Source organism: Pongo abelii, chromosome 4, assembly GCF_028885655.2.
Source record: "Pongo abelii isolate AG06213 chromosome 4, NHGRI_mPonAbe1-v2.0_pri, whole genome shotgun sequence".
Lineage (NCBI taxonomy): Eukaryota > Metazoa > Chordata > Mammalia > Primates > Hominidae > Pongo > Pongo abelii.
In genome coordinates this window covers 130,322,319-130,347,527 of record NC_071989.2, presented here as the reverse complement: position 1 = coordinate 130,347,527, position 25,209 = coordinate 130,322,319, and the positions used below count along the sequence as shown (strand labels likewise).

The 25,209-nt window shown below is 37.1% G+C and overlaps 1 protein-coding gene across 1 annotated transcript; it reads left to right on the top strand.

Annotated features, from left to right (window-relative positions):
- Positions 1–1,248: 1,248 nt before the first annotated feature.
- On the top strand, positions 1,249–15,167 carry LOX (lysyl oxidase). The gene is made up of 7 exons (XM_009240996.4): positions 1,249–2,256; positions 2,610–2,718; positions 4,079–4,216; positions 5,449–5,605; positions 9,051–9,146; positions 9,472–9,587; positions 12,922–15,167. Exons 1-7 carry the CDS (start codon positions 1,626–1,628, stop codon positions 12,926–12,928), a joined length of 1,254 nt encoding a protein of 417 aa, XP_009239271.3. The 5' UTR covers positions 1,249–1,625; the 3' UTR covers positions 12,929–15,167.
- The last annotated feature ends 10,042 nt before the right edge of the window (positions 15,168–25,209 follow it).

The following is a 25,209-nucleotide window of genomic DNA, read 5'->3' as shown; positions in this document are numbered from 1 at the left end:
GTTGTTCTTACTAGAAAGAAAAGGAAAATAGATGTGAGGCAGTCAAAATCAACAGAGGTCCACCACACCAACAAAATGTGGTGATTAAACATGGAGAGACAGAGACTAACAGAGGTACGTGAATATTGAAGTATGTCTGGACAACAGCCCAATGATGAGACCAATAAAATGGTTACCAAAATCTGGTTTTGAGTAGTAGTGTTAAATCAGACCATTTAGTAACCATTTTTTGTTGCAAGGTTTCTAGCACTGCCCAAACCCTGAGTGGTATATGGATAACTGGTCCATTATGTATCTCTTTCCAGTCAGCATAATTTATCCCCCACCTATATCCTCTTCTGACCACTCCTACTTCCTTCTCTTTTTCAAAATCTAAACTCTAAGGCTGTTTCTTCAGCAACTTCTTTGTTTAGATTGGAAGATAAATCAAACAGCATGCGATGTTTTACTGACTTTCAGTATTTAACAGAGGTGATTTAATTTTTTTTTAAATCCAGAGTCAAACTTCTTTATAAGATGAAGGAGAAAAATGTCTTATAAAATGCATATGTGAAGATGCCTTCTGACTGCTTTCTCATGCAGACTTGTTCTAGTCTTTAATCAATCTTCCTTGTAGACACTGTGGAGATGAAAGATGGTTCTCCACTTCTACTGAAAGTACAAATCAGGCCGGCATTTTGAAAAAGAGACAGGTTTATTCATCGCTGCAGCGTTAGCTGGCTTTGTTCCCTGTACAATTTCACTTTTGGTTATTAAAATATTCACTGTAAGAAATAAATTTGTAACCCATTTCTCATATTACCTACACACAGAAAAACAAAATTTGATATCCTGGGGTTTATTTGCTGAGGGCGCTTCCCATAAAAGCGAGTGAGTGTGCGCTGGGAAATGTGTCTGGTTAACTCTTTTATGGATAAACTTTAGTCACAATCTTCCCCCGCCCCCCTCTCGCCCCCAGCACCCTCCCAACCACCCGACTTCCCGCCTCTCAAGGGCTGGTGACCTAATAGCATTTTTCTTCGTGCATATTTTGGCGTCGCCCCATGGCCTGGCTGCCTTCGCCTGTCTGACTTTTTTGAAATTCCTGCATGTTCGCCCCAGATTAAGCCAGTGTGTCTCAGGATGTGTGTTCCGTTTTGTTCTTTCCCCTTAACGCTCCCTGTGCAACGTGTCTGCGGGGAGGAGGGCAGGGAGGGGAGAGAGGGAGGGGCAGAGGCGAGGAGCTGTCCGCCTTGCACGTTTCCAATCGCATTACGTGAACAAATAGCTGAGGGGCGGCCGGGCCAGAACGGCTTGTGTAACTTTGCAAACGTGCCAGAAAGTTTAAAATCTCTCCTCCTTCCTTCACTCCAGACACTGCCCGCTCTCCGGGACTGCCGCGCCGCTTCCCGTTGCCTTCCAGAACTGAGAAAAGGGAAAGGGAAGGGTGCCACGTCCGAGCAGCTGCCTTGACTGGGGAAGGGTCTGAATCCCACCCTTGGCATTGCTTGGTGGAGACTGAGATACCCGTGCTCCGCTCGCCTCCTTGGTTGAAGATTTCTCCCTCCCTCACGTGATTTGAGCCCCGTTTTTATTTTCTCTGAGCCACGTCCTCCTCGAGCGGGGTCAATCTGGCAAAAGGAGTGATGCGCTTCGCCTGGACCGTGCTCCTGCTCGGGCCTTTGCAGCTCTGCGCGCTAGTGCACTGCGCCCCGCCCGCCGCCGGCCAACAGCAGCCCCAGCGCGAGCCGCCGGCGGCTCCGGGCGCCTGGCGCCAGCAGATCCAATGGGAGAACAACGGGCAGGTGTTCAGCTTGCTGAGCCTGGGCTCACAGTACCAGCCTCAGCGCCGCCGGGACCCGGGCGCCGCCGTCCCTGGTGCAGCCAACGCCTCCGCCCAGCAGCCCCGCACTCCGATCCTGCTGATCCGCGACAACCGCACCGCCGCGGCGCGAGCGCGGACGGCCGGCTCATCTGGAGTCACCGCCGGCCGCCCCAGGCCCACCGCCCGCCACTGGTTCCAAGCTGGCTACTCGACATCTACAGCCCGCGAAGCTGGCGCCTCGCGCGCGGAGAACCAGACAGCGCTGGGAGATGTCCCTGCGCTCAGTAACCTGCAGCCGCCCAGCCGCGTGGACGGCATGGTGGGCGACGACCCGTACAACCCCTACAAGTACTCTGACGACAACCCTTATTACAACTACTACGATACTTATGAAAGGCCCAGACCTGGGGGCAGGTACCGGCCCGGATACGGCACTGGCTACTTCCAGTACGGTAAGTACCCCCAAGTCCGCTGGAAGCACGCGTGCACCTGGTCCCCAGCTGTGTGGCTTCTCGACGTGGCTGCCTGGGCGCGGCGGGCCCCGGTCCTCGCAGATCCGATCCCTCCCCCACGCGCCTGCAGTGGCAGCCCTGGAATCTAGTGCAAACCGCGCGTCTGGCCCCTCCTGCTTCCTTTTCACATTGCTTTGCAGTCCCGGGCGTCCCCAGTTCTCTTGCTGCGCTCCGCTCCACTCTGCAGTCCCGGTGGGCGAAGGGTGAGGAGTAAGGGACCTAGAGGGGTAGGGAGTTGGAGCGGGGGGCGCCGGGTTGTTTCACTGCTGCGCCCGTCGCCTGCTGACGTTTAGGTCTCCCAGACCTGGTGGCCGACCCCTACTACATCCAGGCGTCCACGTACGTGCAGAAGATGTCCATGTACAACCTGAGATGCGCGGCGGAGGAAAACTGTCTGGCCAGGTACGGGCTGAGATGTCTGAGGCCCCGCTCCCCGGTCTTCCTTCAGGGGGCGCTCTGGTGCCTGGTTCTGACTGCTACTGTTTCGCGCAGACAAGTGTTAGGAAGTGGGACAAGAGCTGGGAAGTGGGACGTGACCTCCTGGGCATGCTGATCTGGACGGAGAGTTAATATTTTGAAGATTTCTGTGGGTTCAGTCTCAAACTGCAGCACGAATCAGACAGGTGGAGGAAACCCTTATCCTGGAGACTGAAAGTCTCATGCTCTTTTTCCAAGATACTTAAACTTGGGAGTCAATTGTTCCAATCACTTTTTATAAAACAACTACACAGTAATTCAAAAAATTTATTGTAATTGAAGGGTGTGTTAATACCCCCTTAAAAGACTGGGGGCAAATTTGCCATCGTAGCCTCATTGGTAAAGACTAAGTTTTCCTCTTTTGTTTGAGACCACGATGAACTTGGTTGTTTTGGTATTACTTCAGCCAGAATAAGACCGTGAGCAAGAGCTTTGTTTTTCTACTATTCTAAAATAAAATAGTAACTCTGGGATTGGGGTTCTCTGAATTTACTGCTGGGAAACAGCAGAGGGAGCAAAAGATGTTTTAATAAAAATTTAATAAAAAATTTAAAGTGTAAAATAAGGTCATCAATACCCTCTGAACATACAGACACACTAAATATATTAGTAGGAACACAGTGATCTTTATTTGTACATTTCTTCCACTTTGACCCTTCATAATTCTCAGGCTAAAGGAAGTGAAGAAATCCAAGCTCATTTTCATTCCTGAGTCTTGCATCACTTACACCACTGAAATCCTTATGATGTTTTTACAGTACTGCCATTGTTTTGGGATAGTGAAGTTACAAAATTATTAATTTAAATCTGGGTATGCTCTTTTAGAGTTATTTCCTCAGGTGCAGCTTATTAACTATTTTAAAAGTTTTGTTAAATTTGAAGTTTGTAATAAACATCTATGAATTATTTTTTTAATTGGGGGATTATTTCCACTTCAGTTTCACTCATTCATATGATCAAACTTGAATTGATTCTAAACTTTACTTCTGACATTTAGATTTTTAATGCTTATTATGTTTTTACTGTTAAGATCTGTGGATTTCCATAGTTGTTATTCATTCACTTATTCACCAAATATTCATTGAGCTCCTACTACTCCAAGACTGTTCTAGGAGGTTCGGATTCAGCAATGAACAAAATAAACAAAATGCCCTAGACTCTTGGAACTGATAGTCTAGTTGGGGAAGGAGGATTGTCACTACTATATAATGGAGCTTTTATTTGTAGTTTTGTCTTTAGTTAATATTCCATGAATATAATAATTTTTCTTTTTTCAAAATCACAGTACAGCATACAGGGCAGATGTCAGAGATTATGATCACAGGGTGCTGCTCAGATTTCCCCAAAGAGTGAAAAACCAAGGGACATCAGATTTCTTACCCAGCCGACCAAGATATTCCTGGGAATGGCACAGTTGTCATCAGTAAGTAAATGGGCCTCCTGGGTACTTTTGGGTTGCTTTTCTTTTTTCGGGTGATTTTTGATATCACAAATGCAAGTCTTATTTCTTACCTAAAGGAAGAAAGTTGCTATTACTTATATTTAGAATTTTTCTGTATGTAATTTCACATAACCCATCTACTACAAGATCCTGTTATCTTTTGAAGTGGAAAATCTGAAGCCCAGCTTATTAAAGCTGTTGATAGGATACAGCAATTGACTTCAATAAAATTTACTCCAATGCATTACAGATAGGATTTCTTTAAAAGTCTATTACAGCCAAGATCATCTACAGTTAGTTAGCATTAAATAGCATTTCATAAAGACCACACGTTTTTTATCACAAGCATTCAGAAACCATTCTCAAAGAAAGATGTACATGATACACCCCATCAGCTCAGAAGGACCTTCTTCCATCTTTTAAAAGACCTGTATCAAGCCCAAGGTGGTTGCCTGTTCTATACTAAATTTAAGGATTTTCGCATAAGGTAATTCTATCATTTGCCTTAGTAACTTGCCTAGGTGTTTATTTTCAGGAAATCCTCATGTGTGGCCTTAAACTTACTTCCTGAGATCCAAGCCAGTCCTCATTGTTTTTTCCTTATGTGGGAAGATGAACAGCTCAGCACCTTCCGTTTAATGAAATAACAAAAGTAGATATGTCACTTAATTTCCTGATAAAATAGGAATACTTTATTTCTAAATAAAAGTGTGTACTATTTAAATAATAATGGTGGATAAAACATGCCATGAGTTCTCCCTTGCTTTTCACTAATGATTTTAAATATGTGAGAACTCAATTTTTAAAAATCTCATAGAAACCTTGAAAAAGTCATGTGCTGCTTTTTGGAATGAAACATCAGCAGTGGCACCAAGGGGAATACACTAGAGAACACATGGCAAGTTTCACTTAAGCACAGATAATTTATTGTCCATTTCTATTTAATATTCAAAGACAAAATGGGGTACAATAAGATAGAAAAATACTGAACTAAGTCTTTTGTCCTAGTAGCGAAGTTATACCTTACAATTTTGATAGATTTATGTCCTGGGGGAAAAAAAAACCCTAGCGTGAATCTCTCTTTTAGAAGATAAATTTGGTCTCAATTTTAATGTGAAAACAAATGTGTGAAGCCATGGGGGAAGTCATTTAATATCTTCATTGCTTTCTCTGTATGTAACTGACCACCATCTTTTTGTTTTGTGGGACATTAGACATTACCACAGTATGGATGAGTTTAGCCACTATGACCTGCTTGATGCCAATACCCAGAGAAGAGTGGCTGAAGGCCACAAAGCAAGTTTCTGTCTTGAAGACACATCCTGTGACTATGGCTACCACAGGCGATTTGCATGTACTGCACACACACAGGTATGCTGGCACCCTGAAATCCAGAACCTCAAGTCTCAGAGAGAAACAGGTCATCTACCGTTAGTTAGCATTAAATAGCATTTCATAAAGAACACACATTTTTATCAAAAGGATACAGAGACTGTTCTCAAAGAAAACTGTAGATGATATACCCCATGAGTCTAGTATTTTCTTTCCTCTCACCTCTCTTTTATAAAGCATTCAATTTGAGGTCCATGTTGTCAAGATGGAAAATAATTGGGAAAAGGCAAATGATGGCTTGATGATCCAAATTACTTTTGAAGTATTTCCAGTTATGCATGTAGCCCCTATTCATGATCACAGGTCAGTGTGGGTCCTTGTTACATTCCACAATGAAGAACAAAAATTTACTCTCTGAAAAAGTCTGAATGGTTGACAACACATGCACCCATTCTGTATTCCTTAACTGGCTTAGTAAATAACTGTAAAAAAAGATATCTCAGTTTTTTCACCTGGGAAACCATTCCTTCCTTCTGTTTTATGCTGAAAATAGAATAGTGGTTGGAGTTAGCAAATGGAGGAGAAATAAGTTTCTTTAAAAGCACTTTAAAAAGTTGTCTCTTTTAATAATGCAAGTAAGAGCAGAAGGACACCATTTCTTTCTCCACACACATATATATTTAAATCTACAGTATAATTGATGTCAGATGTTGTTTGGATGGATTTTTTTAAAGTAGTGCTGAACTAAGCAGTTTGTATGTTTTATCATTGGAAAATGCGTGTCAGTTAAAAGCTATGTCAGTATTTCCATATGAAACCCTAATTTGTAAAAGGACATTATAATTTGACTCCCGCCCAGATCTTGGCAAGGGGTAGTGAATGTACATAACTGAGGGTATGAAGGGATCAGAAGTTGGCATCTTGGGAAGCAAATTCCAGGGCTGTGGCAGGAAGCTGTTTGGTGACCTAAATGTTACCATTGCTTTTTTCTCTGAGCTTAGAACATCATAGCAATTGGAGGGGGAAAGGTTAACTTCTACATGCCCCAGGACAGTACTTACTTAAGAAAGAGGAGATGTAACTTACTCACACATTATTCATGTGTGCATATAGAGATTCCCTTTTCAGTGATCTGCAAGTCCTGTGCAAGGGACCTAGAGTTTATTTGCCCCATTTACAAAAAGAGGCACTCTGGACAGCTCACTCTGAAATATTTGAAGCCGGGATTGTAGACATTATAACACTTCTGGTTCCCCCCCTTCTTTGGGGTGACCTCATTTCATTTTATATGGTAGCTTTCTTGTTAATCATCTTCCATATATGTTCTTTTTAACCATTATTCACCAAATCTTGCATTGAGTGATTTATATATTTGTTTTTTTCATTAGACTAATGTGTTTTTCAAATGGACTTCATTTAAAGGAAAAAATAATCTCTCAATCACCCAATGATGACTCAGATTAGTTTATTGTAATGCTGCTTAAATGTATTCAAGCATAAAACTAGGTATAACTTCTTTAGATTTATACTTTTACATACTAATAACTCCTGTGTTCTGAGACAAAAATTTACATATTTAATATATACAAAACTAAAACAGTTGCATTCACCTTATTAATTTAATGTAACAGATAGTATGTATTGCTAAAACTCAAATTGCTGATTTAGAGAGCCTCAGCTAACATTCTACATTTAATTTGTTTTTATATTTTGACTTTGCCTACATGAAGTGCCTATTTGCCTTAGTAACTCTAGTTTTTGTTTGCTTGTGCAAATAATCAAAGCTTATACTTAAGTTCTGCCAGCTGATGAATTCTAGAGTGCCAATTTCAGCATTTTTAAAGCTCTTTTGTCTACTCGAAGGCAAGATAAGCATTGAAGCATCATTTAAACCCATCTTAAATGAAAATCTAATCCAATGAATCTTTTACAATGCCATGAACATTGTGGTAGCAGGAGAAGTAATAGCTAGCACTTATTGAGTATGTATTATAGGCCAGAATCAGAATTGTATGCTGGAATCAGACCAAAAATTCTTCATTTTATATTTACTACTCAACATACTGTTAAGTGATGTATGGATCAAGGTAGGAATCTAGATAATAACAACAGAATATGAGTCTCACTGCTGTGACACTGACCCTTCTGAGTTTGGCCTGTCTGTGCTATTGTGTGCTCTATGACAGCACAGTTCTCCCCTGCTCTTCCCAAATCAAGCTACAGCTAAACCAGCATTGGTAGAGCATGCTAAGGGGATTTTATTGTCTCTTGGTTGACCAAAGTGATCTTAAACAGCAAAGCAATATTGGTTGCTAGAATTGAATGGCAGTATTGAGTTAAAATGAATCTAGCATGTACTTTTCATTTAAATTACTATTGGAATAAAAATATGTTAAAACTTTTTGTGAAGAACTAATGGAATCAAGAATATACCTACAGACTCCAATCTGAGGAAACTTCTCTAGACTATAACATTCTTAAAAGCAAGGACTGTATTTGTTATATTTTTCTCCTCCCAGCCTGTAGAAGGCACTCATTTACTTATTGATGTGAATATTTTAGCAAGTGGAGTGATGTGGCATTCATCAATTTAGTCAGGCATTTACCCCTTCAACAAAATATGTCATATTTCAGTGACTGTATGAGAGAGAGTATAGTGGGGTAGTTAAGAACAGGGACTCTGGACCTTGATTACCTAAACTCAAAACCAGCTTAGCCACTTACTAGCTGGATACTCTTGGGTAAGTTATTCGATCTTAGTGTGCCTCAGTTTTCTCATCTATAAAATGGAGATAATAATAGCACCTCATGTAGTTGCGAAAATTGAATTTTTATATATATATATACACACATACATATATATATAGTGTGTATATATATATAAATGTTTACAATTGTTCCTGCCACATACTATTTAATAAATGTTAGTTATTCAAAGATACAACATAAACTCCACCCTTAGGGAACTTGCAGCCTCTGGTTAGCTATATTCTTACATAACATGATTATAATGCAGAGCAAAAAGGGATAAACACTATAAAAGCTATCCACAATAAAAAGTATCATGGATGTTCAAAGCACAAGAAGGTAATTTCCAAAAGGGGAAACTGGGGAGGATTTCACTGAGAAGAGGACATTTGAGCTAAGTTAATTATTATGTGGCCTTTATTCCTGAACTGTTAAAATTCTAGAACTTTGGTAGAGGCCTATTTTGTTCCTTCAGATTGCATTTGTTTCTGGTGATATATGACACTTTTAAGAAGTGAGGTGTACTACTACTTATATTAGTCCTGTATCTTTTTTAGCTGGAGGTGCTATAAGGCTGAGTAATAAATACTTCTCAAGGGAGATGAAATATAAGTATAGTTTTATGTCAGACTCTTGTAAGTACTAACTTAAAATTTAATTTGCAAATAATAGCATATTATTTAGCATAGTCTGACCATATACCATCATTTTAAATTTTTTATTTTGTTTATTTTAGGGATTGAGTCCTGGCTGTTATGATACCTATGGTGCAGACATAGACTGCCAGTGGATTGATATTACAGATGTAAAACCTGGAAACTATATCCTAAAGGTAAAGACCTTTGAAAATATATCATATATTGATATTGCAGATCAATAGGCCCTCTTCTCTGGATTCAAATGTTAAATAATCATGGTATTGGAAGCAATTATACATCCTCAAACTATTTATAAACAATATAATCTAACCTAATCTGTCTTATTTTAAAGAACTTCAGGGGAAAATATGCAGTCTCTTTCCATAACGTCTCCAGAGTTTAACCACTTACTTAAGTTAAAATCCCTTCCCTGCTTGATTTAGCTAAGTCCTCATTAACAATTTCCTTATTGTAGCCCTATGGAAAAAGAAATACTGAGGAACTCTTTGTGTTGCCCAGGTCAGTGTAAACCCCAGCTACCTGGTTCCTGAATCTGACTATACCAACAATGTTGTGCGCTGTGACATTCGCTACACAGGACATCATGCGTATGCCTCAGGCTGCACAATTTCACCGTAAGTGTTATTTGCTTAGCTAAGTAATTGTTGTCACAAATAATTTTTGTTCATGCCAAACATTATGCATAGAATGTATCTGTTTCTACTACTACAGCAGCTTTCTTGTAAGCAGACTGAAGGCAGAAAATGGTATGCAGTCTGATTTTATTTTTTTAAATAATGGAAGGCAAAGGAGAATGTACTAAGGTTTTTAGTTTTCAGGAGAAGCTTAGTTTTCACGGGAAGACGTAAACAGACCACAGTGTTTACCCAGAAGGCATTTGTGAAGGCCCAATATATCAAATTGCTCAATATGTAGAGTGGGTGAGCTTGTAGAAGCTCCAGTAGTTGCTTCTTGCCCCTTCCTCACAGTTCCTGAAAGAATTGCTAGGGTTCTTCAAAGTACATTTTGAAAACCACTGCCATAAAGTAAGCAACTAAAGAGTTCAGCTCCCCCTGGTCTGTACAAATCAAGATGTCATATATTTGAGTTCTAGAACCATTGATACTAGGAAAATACTCTGCAAAAGATTGAGGTGTGTGGAAGTTTCTTCATAATATTCCTACTCCTGAGACTCTTCTTTGAATGAAATATTGGAAGATACCTATTCACAGGGAGGTGCTTGGATGAAAATAATGAAAGAAAGTTGGGTAGGTTTGACTGCATGCCTGTCTGTCCTGCCCCATCTCCAGCACTACCTCCCCAAGTGTTGCTAGGTGCTAGATTATAATTACATATGCCACTTGAGTTATGCCTTCCCAACAATGAGAATACTATTTCCATTGGAATGATACTCAACACTCATCAGCTTTGCTTTGTCACTGGAGAACCACCAGTGCCACTGGATCATACAGACAGGTATAGCAGAGCTATACTAGAAACTCATAATTAATAGAAATTTCTGCCTGATACAAATACCCAGGACTTTATACATAAAGAAGCAGAGACTGTGCTTTACAAGTGTTGTCACAACATTAGAGATAAATGAAGCCTGTGATAGCAAAAGGATAGCACTGAAAAAATAGAGTCACATACATTCTTCTGAACATGCCCACAGCACAGAAAACCTGGCAGGTTTTATGGCCTATATTGTGTGGAGTTGGTTATAGTATAACCCCCGCCCCCCACCGCCAGAACACCATTATAATTTAAGCTAAAATAATTTGCACTTAAATAAACAGATTAGTTAATTTTTTCTTAATTTTTATAATTCCTTAATTTATTCATCCATTCTCCATTTATTTATTCATTTGCACTCTCATTTTTGTACTGTTTGTTGATGCCCTGAACTAGATATTACTGAATAACGCAAACATAAATAGGACTACTAATCTCTATACTGCTGTAGCCTTATTACACTATTTTCAGTTAATTACTTATGCATTTCTTTGTTTAATGTCTGTCTCCTGCTCTACTCAGTGATGGCTGTGATTTAGTCTCTTGTCCACTGTTGTATACCCATTGTCAGGTACAGGTCTGCCACCTTGCAGCCTCTCACTCACCGCTTAATGAATTTCTTTCTCAAATAATCTGAGTAAAGGCATTTTGAGTAGGGGAAGTGAGAGAATTTCACATATAACTGTAATAGAGATACAATATGAGAAGCTTCATGAGGGGTAAAATAAAATGTGGTGGGATCAGAAGGACCTTTGCTATAAGTTTGGTAACTCCCACCTATGTCTTACTGACTTCCCACTAGAAATAGGTCTGGAGAGGTCTGTTGCATAGAATGTCTCTTGCTTTTAATCAGTAGAATCCACTGAATTGGGTATTGCTAGATATTTAGAAGAAATAAAAATTGTTGTATTGCTCCAGCAATATGACTGTACAAGAGGGATTCCTGATGTGGTCACTCATATAGAGTTGATTTTTTTTTTTTTTTTTTTTTTTTTACTAGTTATTACTGACTGTAACAAACTTCAAGAGTGGTTGAAGCCGGAATGTTTATAACTAATATAGATCAGATGAAAATATGAAAAAGTGAAATTACTCATAATTAGTGATCATAATAAAATATCATACTTATTCTGAGTGGAAATATTGGGGAAAGTATAGAATATTTGAGAAAAAAAACCCCACACCTTCAGGATAATAATTCTTGCTTCTTATATTTTGACTTTCACATCAGGCCTCCCTTCCTAGGAATCAGAGTTCAGAGAGAGGAGAGGTCTCTTTGGGCTGAGTTTCAGGAGTGACTTTAGGATACATTTGAATTGAGCCTTGAAGTCTGAGGAATGCACTGGGGAGCATTAAGGAAAGGAAGCCCAGGGCAAGTCAACGTCACAGGCAACTTGCATGGCAGGAGGAAACTGCAGGGCATGTTTGGAAAAACAAGTCTTCTAGTTTGGCTAAAGCATACATTTTGTGGAGTTACGAGTTGGACAAAAAGGATGGAAAAGTAAGTTGGGGCCAGATGGAAGAGAGCCCTGAAGAGCAGGCTAAAATTTATTCTGGAGGCAGTGGGAAGCTGAAGCTTTTTGAGCAGGAAGTGTAACTTGCCTAAGGCCATCAGGTCAGTCTGGTGGCTGTGTAAGCAGCAGTGAGTGTGACTCTGAAGATTCACAGACTCTGAAGACTCTGATATCATTTATCAGTTCACGGATTGCTTTTCCTGCCAGATATTTAAGAGCATTCTGTTGATGTGTAAAAGCCACCCAGTAAATAGGTGAATAGGTGTGTGCTGTTAATGTACCCTCTCTCCTTAATTTTCCTCATTGAAACAAAATGTATGGACCAGGTGACTCTGAGGCTCCTTTCAGTTATAAGATACTATGTAAGTTTTTTTTTTTCTCCTCACAGAATTTACAGAATTTGTTTGGAAATTGATAGTTTATGATTTGAATAAGTAAATTTTTACTTCCTTACATGAAGATCTATGGTCACATTTAAAGATAGTAATATTTGATTGATTAGCTTTGGTCCAGTTTCTGCCTATTAATGTATTATTCTACATCCAAAGCCATGCTGGAGAAGGACTAATTCAAGATGGAGCAGAGGCCTTGACTCTGCTTCTTGGTGGACATGCCAACCTTGTTCCATGGAATGAATTCCCCTGGTCAGGGATGCTGGTCCCAGAAGTCCTGCTGTACTCTTGAGTGTTTCAGAAGTGGTTTCTTTGCTTCTAAATGTGAAGAGTGTAGGCATCGGGCATCTCTGCTGTTGACATAGTCACTTTCTTCAAACCATTATTAAAATGATATACTACTGCATAATTTCACAACATGATTGCTGCTTAGGTGGAGGGAAACTGTTGCATAAGGTTTTTAAAAGGTTGACTTTAAATTTGTCTGTTGTACTCATTCATTATATTATCAGGTTAACAATTTGTCTTATTTTGTCTTCTTAACCTAGGTATTAGAAGGCAAAGCAAAACTCCCAATGGATAAATCAGTGCCTGGTGTTCTGAAGTGGGAAAAAATAGATTAACTTCAGTAGGATTTATGTATTTTGAAAAACAGAACAGAAAACAACAAAAGAATTTTTGTTTGGACTGTTTTCAATAACAAAGCACATAACTGGATTTTGAACGCTTAAGTCATCATTACTTGGGAAATTTTTAATGTTTATTATTTACATCACTTTGTGAATTAACACAGTGTTTCAATTCTGTAATTACATATTTGACTCTTTCAAAGAAATCCAAATTTCTCATGTTCCTTTTGAAATTATAGTGCAAAATGGTCAGTATTATCTAAATGAATGAGCCAAAATGACTTTGAACTGAAACTTTTCTAAAGTGCTGGAACTTTAGTGAAACATAATAATAATGGGTTTATATATGTCATAGCATAGATGAATTTAGAAACAATGCTCCTACTGTTTAAATACATATGGACACATCTGGTGCTGAGAAAGAAACAAACACATTACCATTGGTGTCAAGAAATATTACTATATAGCAGAGAAATGGCAATACATGTACTCAGATAGTTACATCCCTATATAAAAATTATGTTTACATTTAAAAAATAAGTACATAACTTTCTTTCTTTCAAGTGCACAATTTCATTTTGACTTGAGTCAAGTTTTGTTTTGGAACAAATTAAGTAAGGGAGCTACCCAATCCTGTCTGATATTTCTTGAGGCTGCCCTCTATCATTTTATCTTTCCCATGGGCAGAGATGTTGTAAGTGGGATTCTTAATATCACCATTCTTGGGACTGGTATACGTAAGGCAGCCGTGAAACTGGGAAGACATTTTGATGACTGATATGATACATCCAGAGATAAAATGCATTTAAACATATTAAAGTATTTGCCAAAGATACAATTTTCTTGCTGACATAAAAATCATACAAACAAGTCCCCCCCAAACCACAACTGTCTCTCAAATAACTTAAAAAAATTGAAAAACATTTTAGGATTTTTCAAGTTTTCTAGATTTTAAAAAGATGTTCAGCTATTAGAGGAATGCTAAAAATTTTATATTATCTAGAACACAGGAACATCATCCTGGGTTATTCAGGAATCAGTCACACATGTGTGTGTGTCGGAGGTATAGTCTAAATTAGCAAAGCACATAGTATTACATACTTGAGGGGTTGGTGAACAAAGGAAAAATATACTTTCTGCAAAACCAAGGACTGTGCTGCGTAATGAGACAGCTGTGATTTCATTTGAAACTGTGAAACCATGTGCCATAATAGAATTTTGAGAATTTCGCTTTTACCTAAATTCAAGAAAATGAAATTACACTTTTAAGTTAGTGGTGCTTAAGCAGAATTTTTCCTACATTAACCAGTATTAAAATCTCAAGTAAGATTTTCCAGTGCCAGAACATGTTAGGTGGAATTTTAAAAGTGCCTCGGCATCCTGTATTACATGTCATAGAATTGTAAAGTCAACATCAATTACTAGTAATCATTCTGCACTCACTGGGTGCATAGCATGGTTAGAGGGGCTAGAGATGGACAGTCATCAACTGGCGGATATAGCGGTACATATTATCCTTAGCCACCAAGGCACAAGCTTACCAGTAGACAATACAGACAGAGCTTTTGTTGAGCTGTAACTGAGCTATGGAATAGCTTCTTTGATGTACCTCTTTGCCTTAAATTGCTTTTTAGTTCTAAGATTGTAGAATGATCCTTTCAAATTGTAATCTTTTCTAATAGAGATATTTTAATATACTTGCTTTCTTAAAAAACAAAAAAACTACTGTCAGTATTAATACTGAGCCAGACTGGCATCTACAGATTTCAGATCTATCATTTTATTGATTCTTAATCTTGTATTAAAAACTAGGCAATATCATCATGGATATATAGGAGAAGACACATTTACAGTCATTCATTGGGCCTTTTATCTGTCTGTCCATCCATCATCATTTGAGGGCCTAATATATGCCAAGTACTCACATGTTATGCATTGAGACATAAAAAAGACTGTATATAACCTCAATAAGTATTAAGAATCCCATTATTACCCATAAGGTTCATCTTATTTCATTTTTAGGGAATAAAATTACATGTCTATAAAATTTCAATTTTAAGCACTATTGTTTTTCATGACCATAATTTATTTTTAAAAATAAATTAAAGGTTAATTATACGCATGTATGTATTTCTAATAATTAAAAATGTGTTCAATCCCTGAAATGTCTGCCTTTTAAATATAACACCTACTATTTGGTTAATTTTGATGATTTTTTTTTCAATTAGAAAGCTAAAAATACTACTTTATTCCTTATATGAACATTCATCCCCCTCCTGGCACCTCTAAACACACCCAAATAACTCACAAGTACTGATTCAACACTCAGTATTTCTGAACTTCTTTGAACTATTTTGAACTTTGAATCTCTTCTCTGAATAACTGCCGAAACTCAAAGATAATGATTAGTTGATGAAGGTTATCAATTAATAAAATAACACAGACCAGTCTTACCAAACTCTAAATACATTTAAAAAAATAGGAACTGGCAATGATAAAAAGAATGTTGAGTACTGACAGGAGATTGGCTTTTACACTAAAAAGACAGAAAATGGACTAAATAGGAACATAATTTCGGAGGTTATGAGTCAGTTTACAATATGCCATATTAGTAATCTCATTCAGACCACTGTCTGGGTTAAAGATGTCTTGACCGCTGAGGCTAGCATAACATATATGAGTATACAACTTGCCTATTTCCAGAAAATCTTTATATTTTTATAGAATAACTTTATTTACAATTTCTATCATCCAATTACTCACTAGGCATTATTTGTAGTACTTTTTTTCTCTTTGAAATCTCATAGGATAGTCACACTAATAAACATTCCCAATATTCGAATTCTAGAAGAAATGCAATTCATTAAAACTTTCCTGGCACTGAGAGTTAATCTTTAGCAGATTGCATGAAAATACTGAATTCCTGGTAAGGAGATATTTTGTTTTAAAAATAATGTGTTTTGATACTAATCAGTGTATTAACTGATAACTAAAAAGTACCCTTTTTTCTATATATATTTTTTCTTTTGAACTCATATTCACAATCCACATATTCAATCAGTGAGTTAAGTCTCTTTCCTAGCTACCAAAATTCCTGGACCACTTTTAAACACTAAACATTTCATTTATCCTCTAAGCTAAAATGGTGCTGAGTTATTTAAATCTGAATGTAAAATGCATTAAATCTTAGCTTGTGGTATATAAACATTTAATTAATATAAAACTACTTGCTATAAACTAAGTAACATGTCATTTGGTGTTAGGTTTTTAATGAAGTTTTAGCTTCTCCCAAATTTTTCCGGAATGTTATTTGTAAGACGTGCAACTTTTTTGAAGAACTCTTATTTTAAATGCTCAGACATTGGCTTTTATTCTTCTTTGCGTTCTCATATTCTTTTATTATACATCTATACTATAATTGCAAGATTATATAAAAATGCCTTGAATAAATGATTTCAAGTGTCTATAGTAGTCATTTGTTGTTATATAAATAAATCATCTGATTTTCATTTTAGTTAAAATGTTATAAGCCATGGATATGGTTGGTAGTTTTTCTTAATTGCCTTTTGTACTAACAAATTGTTTAATTAGGTCACACTGGAAATTTGTCTATGATGGATAAAAATCTAGCTGATGTTTTAAGTAGACACTGTCATACATAAACTTTTATCACCATTACCAGCTACTTATAAGGACACAGAGCAGGCATTGCAAGAACAATCACACTGCTTTAATTAAGGTTTACAAGAAATATATCTGACTATAGATATAAACACACACATATACACACATTCATTTAGGCAATACATCTAATTCTAGCTACAAATTATTTATATAAAGAGACACATTGCTACCATAGTAATCCTTATTTAAACATGCACCAGATTAGCCTGAAATCTGTTAACATGAGAGGGCAAACGGGCCCAAACTTTGGGCAAGTGTTTCGGGGGAACAACTCACAAAACCCGCAAAAACAATTCATCCTTAAGGAGTCTTGCAGGTAAAACAGATGTAGACTTGTGGCTGGCAATTTGCAGATTAGAGCTGTAGAATATCAGTGATACTTGAAACCACAAATGTCCTGCCTCTGTCTCCTGCTCAAGACAAAGCATCTGAATATGCTTTTGTTATTAATTCAAAGATGATTTCCTTTGTCTCATCAGTGTACAGTGTTTCAAGCAGTGTTCATTAATTAGCTCAGTAACCAAAGAAAGGGGTGTGTAGATCTTTCCTTTTTGTCTGAAAACTTGTCTGCCTTTATGTGACTCATTTGTTAATATTTCTATTCCTTACCACAGATATTAGTAGAGGATTAACACACAGGTTGAATAAATCACTTTCATCATAGTAATTTGTAGCTTAAAATCAGAGACCTTTCCCCATACTCCTTTTTAATTTGGAGAGCAAATAATATTTATATAGAATTAGGACAATATTGATTTCCTAAAGCATGTACTAAAGAGTTCCAGTTTCACAAGATACTCAAAAAGAATCCAATATTAAGTAAGTATGGGAAATGTTATCTTTCCCATACTTTGGGAGATTCACAATACTTTTTAGCATATATAAGTGTCTGAGAAATCCTGCAGTAAAGAAACCACTTTGTTATCTAGTGTTTCTTAAATTTGTTTTGTCACGAGTCTTTTTTTCTAATAGCACTTATTATCCTAGTATACAATTTTTGCTTGGAAAACTCTGGGATACACCATCTTAAGTAATTTTAAATTTGTAGAAATGAGATCATTTGGAATGTATTTAAAATAAATGTGGCAGCATTTGAGCTATAGGACATAAGGATACTGGATATCCAAAACTCACTAATTTACTGCCTGCTTAACTTTCTAAAAAACTACAGAACATGGTGAAATAGGACCTTTTCAGTGGAAAGGATTATTTAACTCTCTAAACCATGTTCTATTTTAGAAAAAAATATAGGTCTTCCCTATTCGTTAGATAACTTGAATGCTTTTAGGTACCACTTATTAAAATCTCTTCCCTCACAAATCTTAGTTGTTTATAACACTAGGGTAAAACAATCATTTTCTTCATGGTTCATTCATTTTGTATACTTAAAATTATGTTATGCATAATTGCATAACTTAAGTAATTTTCAGTTAAAGTTTTGTACTTCCCATTGTGGGCAAAGAAAAATGGGACTGGAAATAAATGACTTGGAAGGATGTATTCATATATTTACAATTTGCTACCAATAATTTGTTTGTTTCTTAATTATGGGAAGTAGGCACAAAATTTGGAGAGAGAAAAAAATAGAGCTACATAACCGAAAAGAGAACCATTAAAACAATTACCAAGAATATGCCTGTGTCACTGTTAGAAACAATATTGCCAGTTCTCAATTTACATACCAAGTCAAACCAGAGCTCCTGACACAATTGTATAAGGAGGGGCTAAAGACAAATTTAATGATAGAGCCTGATAAGAGATCGTTTGTTTGAAAAAAATGAATCAAATTATGTTGGGTCTTCATATAAATGTCTTTAGTGAATTAATGCATGAATCTTGAGTCTGACAATTTGGAGCCAATATTACCAGCTAGTCATTTGCAAACTGATGAGCTAAACCATTGCCATACAGCTAATATTGGAGTCAAGAATTTTCAATTATTTTTGACATTATTTTTTTAGAATGATGATATTAGTAAAAACCCTTTTAAACTGATTTATAGTTGGGTTGGTGCTGGGGCTAAGAATCGTGAATAAAAAACAACCTGGTAGCTGTGATCACTTCACGTTTGTTTTAGGATTCTGGTTTCTGCCGACGCATATATCTTAAGCTTGCCTGGTCAAAAGAGGAATTTTGGGTTCATGTAACCAAAGGACAAGGGTGGAGTTTGCTGCAGGAGCAGATGGAACGAGGAAATCAAACACCAGCAAGATCATATTCTTGCTGTCTATTCTCTGTTTCTTTGTGAATCAACTTTATTTTCTTGGTTTCATTGAGGTTTCATGAAGATGCAACCCTGGTTGCCTGCAGACCGGGGTACATATGTACACAGCTTATTGACCAGAAAAAAGCGGCATTAACCTGTGTTCCAATTTGAAAAGCTCAGGGGAAGGTATTTCATAAGCTCAGTTTGTGTCATTTACCAATCTTTGACCCAGTCGTTGTAGATACTACAGCTGATACAAATTGAGTCAATTGCTCTTATTTTATTAATCACTGAAGTAAAAAAGGTGAGGTCAAGTAAGAGGATGCTTCAATCCAAATCACATGACTGCATTTTGGCTTATGTGTGGGTGTGATGGGAAAGTGGAGGAAAGGAAAATGATTCCCCAGATGGGGGTAAGTTATTATGGATATTGCCAATGAGAAAATTACCAGGACCATCAAGCCACCATGTTTACATCCAGCAAAAAGATTAATAAAATCAACATCTACACAATCCAACTCAAAATATTTCCTTCCAGGCTGCTCACCTACCTGATTTCTGTTAATAACCCCCTTATTCATAGTATCTAAGGCCTGACTTTCTCTCCAGAAAGAACTAATACCACCATCTTCTCTACTTTTATATTACTTTCCTCCCCGTTTGCAGATCTAACTAGCCTGCTCATTCCCACCTCGTCTTCTGTGTTTCATGAAGTCTTAGTAGGGCATTTTAGGAGGAAAGCCCATTCTTAACACGTGAGAGAAGATCCAAGTTCCTTCTTATTCAACATGTCACATTGGAGTTCCAAAAAGGAGGGTCAAGGCAAATAGAAAAAGAATAAGATCAAGAGAGAACCATTCTTTCAAGCTTTTGCTTCTACAATTGCTACTCTTTCCTACTGACCACCTTCACCATCCCTCTACCCTGTTCTTGGTCTTTGACCATTAATGCGAGTCTCCCTCTGGAAGGAGCACATTAGGGTACATTGCACTCTTTACTTCTGTTAGTTATCGTGTACTTTTAACACATTTACAGACACTATAGAAGGAGTACAGTCCAAAGGCCGGGTAGAGGGGAAAGGAAAACTTCAGAGAACAGTGCAGCAAAATACCCATGTTCTTCAAGAATTGCAGAGAAGTTGAATGAGAGTAACAAGGGAAGCTTGAATGAGAGTAACAAGTAGTCAGCTATATCCATCCCTCTCCCAATATTATCTCTTGCTACTCTCACCATTCCTTTTAATTAGGGGTATAAAAAAATTTACACATAGTTTTTGCTGGGGTAAGGTGGGAGATGTGTGCGGGAGTGACAACTCATCCCAGGGGTTCCTAAACCTGAGTCTAAGAATATCTGTGACTACATTAAATTTGCACTGCAGATCAGAGATGTAAGGGGATGAGTTCAGAGGGATGGGATAAAAAACACATACATGGTACAGTTTCCTCACTAATTTAGGCAACCTGCTCTCTGGGAAATAACAGACCTCCAACCTCAAGAAAATAACTTTCTCCAAGGTCTAGACTGACCAGAGATGCCTTTTAGTCCACAGGGAGTTACCCTGTTATTCTTTCAGAGTTTGAGAAGGCTTGTCAGGAGTGAGTCTCACAAAGCCTTGTTGCCCCATCTCCTACCATTTTCTCTGGGGGAATACTTCTGAGTAAAAGAGACTTGGAAAAAAACGACATATTCTTCTTTTCTCTGTCCTCATGTTTAGGGTTTCACAATTTAACTACAGGGGATCCTCTGGCATTCTTTCTCTTTCAATGACCTGGCAACATGAGGCCAGTGGGAATGCTTTAACCTCAATGTTGGTCTATTTGAATTTTCTAGAAAAATCTAAGAATTGGATTTTCCCCATCAGAATATTTCAGATCTTCATCCTGGTTTCACTGAAATAATTTTAGTTGGTTGGCATAAATAAATAATGCTCATTTCACTGAGGTGCCATGCTACCAGTGCTTCACACACACAGTCAGTTCACAGAATCACAAATTTACCACTGTTTTGGGGCTTATCTAAAAAATATTAAATCAAATGCTCCAACAACATGAGAGGGCTAATTTCTACAATGCAGTCCCATATAAAATAACAATGACAACATTTTTAGAAGCTGGTTAAGGGGAAGTGTGTTAGCTTTTGTGAGAGAGCCCAGATATATAACGATAGGTATTAAATATTTAATGAGTTGTTGCTATGTTCTAGACATAGGGCTTTATACACACACACACACACACACACACACACACACTATCTCATTGTCTTCTCACAGCTATGAAGTAGGATCTATTATTTTCTTCATTATACAGATGACTAGGAGGCTTCAAGAAACTAAGCCATTGCCCAAGTTATGACAATTCCAAAGAAAACCCAAGGAAATCAATCAAATATCTTAGAATGAATATAAATCCAAAAACTAATTATGTAAAAGATACAAAAATTTTCTTAAGCCAGTAATAACCAATTAAAAACTGTACTTTTCAAAAGATTTTGTTTATAACTAGAAATAATCTTGACATGGTGCTCATGTGAAGAAAACCCCAAATATTTGTTGAATAGAGAAGTGTACTATGTCATTCTATAGGAAGACTGAACATTGCAAATAAATCATGATTTAAATAATATTACCCTATAATGCTACCAAGAAACTGAGAGAATAACACTTTAATAAACTGCTTGAGGTTAAATGGACATCATTTTTTATGTAAATAATTTGACAATATATATCAAGAACCTTAAATAATTCCTCTTGGGCAATAATTACACTTTGAGGAACTTCTCTTAAGAATATAATCAAGGCCAGCAGACATGGTGGTTCATACCTGTAATCTTAGCACTTGGGGAGGCTGAGGAGGGAGAATTGCTTGAGTTGAGGAGTTCAAGACCAGCCTGGGCAACTCTGAAAAGACTCTGTCTCTACAAAAATTTAAAAATTAGTCAGGAGTAGTGGTGCATGCCTGTAGTCCCAGCTACTCAGGAGGCTGAGGTGGGAGGGTTGCTTGAGTCTAGGAGTTGGAGGCTGCAGTGAACTGTGATTGTGCCACTGCACTCCAGCCTGGGTGACAGAGCAAGATCCCGTCTCAAAAAAATTTTTATATGTATACATATAAAATTTTATAATATAATCAAATATACAGATAATCTTTATCTCTACACAGATAAATATTTATGAAGCATAATCAAACCAGTTTAATCATTAGAAATAACCCATGTAAATAATTGTTAATTTTCAATCCTACCGTAAGAATTATGGTGCAGCCTCTAAAAACTCTGTTTTAAATTTGGTGGTATGAGAAAATGCTCTGCTGTAATATAACAATAGTAGTATTGGTTTACATTTTTCTACATGTGTGTTTTGAATGCATTCATATCAAAAAAGAGACTCACAGACAATGCAACAAAAGTTTAGTAGTGTTTAAGTTTGAAGCCTTGGATAATGAAAGATTTTATTTTTTCCTTCATATTTTTTCTGCATATGATGAATTTTCTCTGGATAGCATGCATTATTTTCTAATGGAAATTTTCAGACATATAAACATTATAATAATCTGTTGAAACTTCATGTACACATCACTCAGCATCAGCAGTTATTATCAGTAGTTATCAGCTGATTATTCCTTATCCACTACTTCTCAAGCCCCATGCTCATTCTGTTATTTTAAAGCAAATCCAAGATATCATGTAATTTTATCTAAATTCCTCGGTCAGTATCTCTAAAAGAGTAGGAATCTTTCTAACAGAATCACCATATCCTTATCTCACCTAAAAAAAGTCATAATTCTTTGATATCATCAAATTTCTGGTTAGTATTTAAATTTCACTAATTGTCTCAAAATCATTTTCTTTTTAAAAAAAGGTGGTTTGCTTGAATCAGGCTCAAACAAGTTCTACACATTGAATTTGGTTATTATGTATATTAAGACTCTTTAAAATATATAAACAGATGTTTTCCTTTTATGATTTTTTCCTTGTCTTCCTATTAATGTGTGGGGAAAAAATAGGCATTATATCTTATAGAATTCTCCACATTCTGGATTTTGCTGTTATATCCTGTGATGTCATTTAACACATTCTTCTATTCTCTGTGTTTACTAGTTTAAAAAGTCATATTTAGAGGCTTGACCAGATGTAGATTAGGTTTGATTTTAGGAAGCAATGAGACTTGGTGGTGTGGTGTTGGCCCTCATAATTATATCACATGAGGAAGCCCATGATGTCTCTGGCTATCTTTTTGTGATGTTAAGAATGATCAGTGAGTTGAATGTTGTCAGTCCGATCCATCTACTATAAAATTCCCCATCAGAGTTTCACTTAATCATTTTAGCAGCCATTAATGAACATTGCTAGATTCATTATCAAAATCAGTATTTTTTTTTTTTTAAAGAACTGAGAGCAGTCCAGGAGTGGTGGCACACACCAGCAATCTCAACACTTTGGGAGACTGAGGAGGGAGGATCACTTGAGGACAGGAGTTTGAGACCAGCCTGTGCAAAATAGTGAGACCCTCATTTGTACACACACAAACACACACACACACACACACAACTGAGAACAATCCAAATGGCATATGTTTTTTCATTTGAGCTGGACTATTTGTTTCTTTCATTAATGAGCTTCATTAAATAACCTGAAAACTTGATAATAAACCTTTCCTTTTCTTCTGATAGTAATTTGAGATAGTTTTGGAATCTCATGAAACATAGTCAAGGTGCTGTGCTCTTTCATGAGAAAAACCAAAACATTGTTTTTGGAGCTGTTTTTGTCATGTGCATGTGTATTTTTCTCCCATTATGGTCAAGTGTAATTTTAACCTTATACAAATGATCTGTTGACTTGAAATATCATGGGAAAACTTTGACCTAGAACATTTTCAAAGAGGTTACTGGAAAGACAAGAAAGCTAAGGACACTTGGCAAGGTAGTTATATTACATGCTTTACATAACATTCTTCTTCCTCAGATTTTTCAATTTTAAATTTGGTTTCTCAATTTCCTGTAACTAAATTTCAAGCACCCTAACTGACATTTCAGTCCTTCCTTTATCTGGTCCCAATTGTCCTCTTCACTGGTTTCATATCCCATTGATTTTCATGTATTCTTTCCTCTGGCTATTCTAGACAACTGACTATTTCCCTTAGACCTCTTATTTCCCCAGGAGTAAAGTACATGCCCTGTGGACACAGAGGGACTTTACCTTTCTATCTCTGAAGGTGCTTGATTCCTTTTTATAGATTCACATAGATGCACCTTCTCTTATTTGACTTGTAAGGGACAGCTACAAGTCTAACAAGACAAAGTGTTTCTTGGCTAACACCTTGTCTTCTTACTTTTTAAACAAAATTAGGACCTTAATTTCCTTTTGGGAAGACATATCCCACACATGGAATTGTTAATCATGATGTTCCACACCAAGCAATAAATAGCTCCAGGTTTAAAACTAGAAAAATTAAATAGTGCTTTCTCCCTAAACTTTTAATTCTATGTAAGTGACTAAAAGATTGATAACGGTTAGGAATGTTTATTGGCAGCCAGATGCGTTTCTCAAGAATTAGTGGCTGATATTTACTGAGTGCTTGTCAAATTGCTCTAACCGTAAAATTCTACTTGCAGATGTATCAGGGCTACATTTTAGTATTTATTTGATTGTTTTCTAGCTGTTTCCCATCCTCTCTTCTTTCTTATTTATATTCAGCTGGTCATTGTTCTACCCTAAGTAAGTTCATAACCACTCAAGAACAAAGATTCAAAAAAGATCAGCCCTAAATTGCCAGACAAGTTCTTATGACATACTTGTAGGACTGTTTTTTCTGTCTCTAAAACTAAAACTGGGAAAAAGAGAGAGAAGATAGAATGGGCAGTCAAACGAGAGAGGGAGAATGGACAGAAAGAAAATGGACAAGAACGTTCAGAGGTTTGGGGACCGGAGTGAAAGATTCTCTAATTTTTTCACCTATGAGAAGCCTGTTATTCAATACTCTTGGGCAGTTTGAGTCCTGAAGAAAGTGGTTAGGGAATTTGGATACCTTAAATAAAGATGAAGGCATAAACAAAACAAAACTCTTACTCCTTGACCAAACAGGAAACAAATAAAATTAGTGGGAAGTTCCCCTACAAATAAAGAGAGGTAACTTCAGTGTTAATTTTATTTCTTCCTTTCACTGGTTTCAACTTTCACAACACCATTAAGTGAAAATGGTAATAGCAACCATCCTCATTGTGTTTTTAATTTGCAACATGTCGCCATTAAATACAATATTTGCTATTTGTCTAAGACATCCATTTTCATGTTGAGAAATCATCCTTCTTTCCCTAGATTTTTAA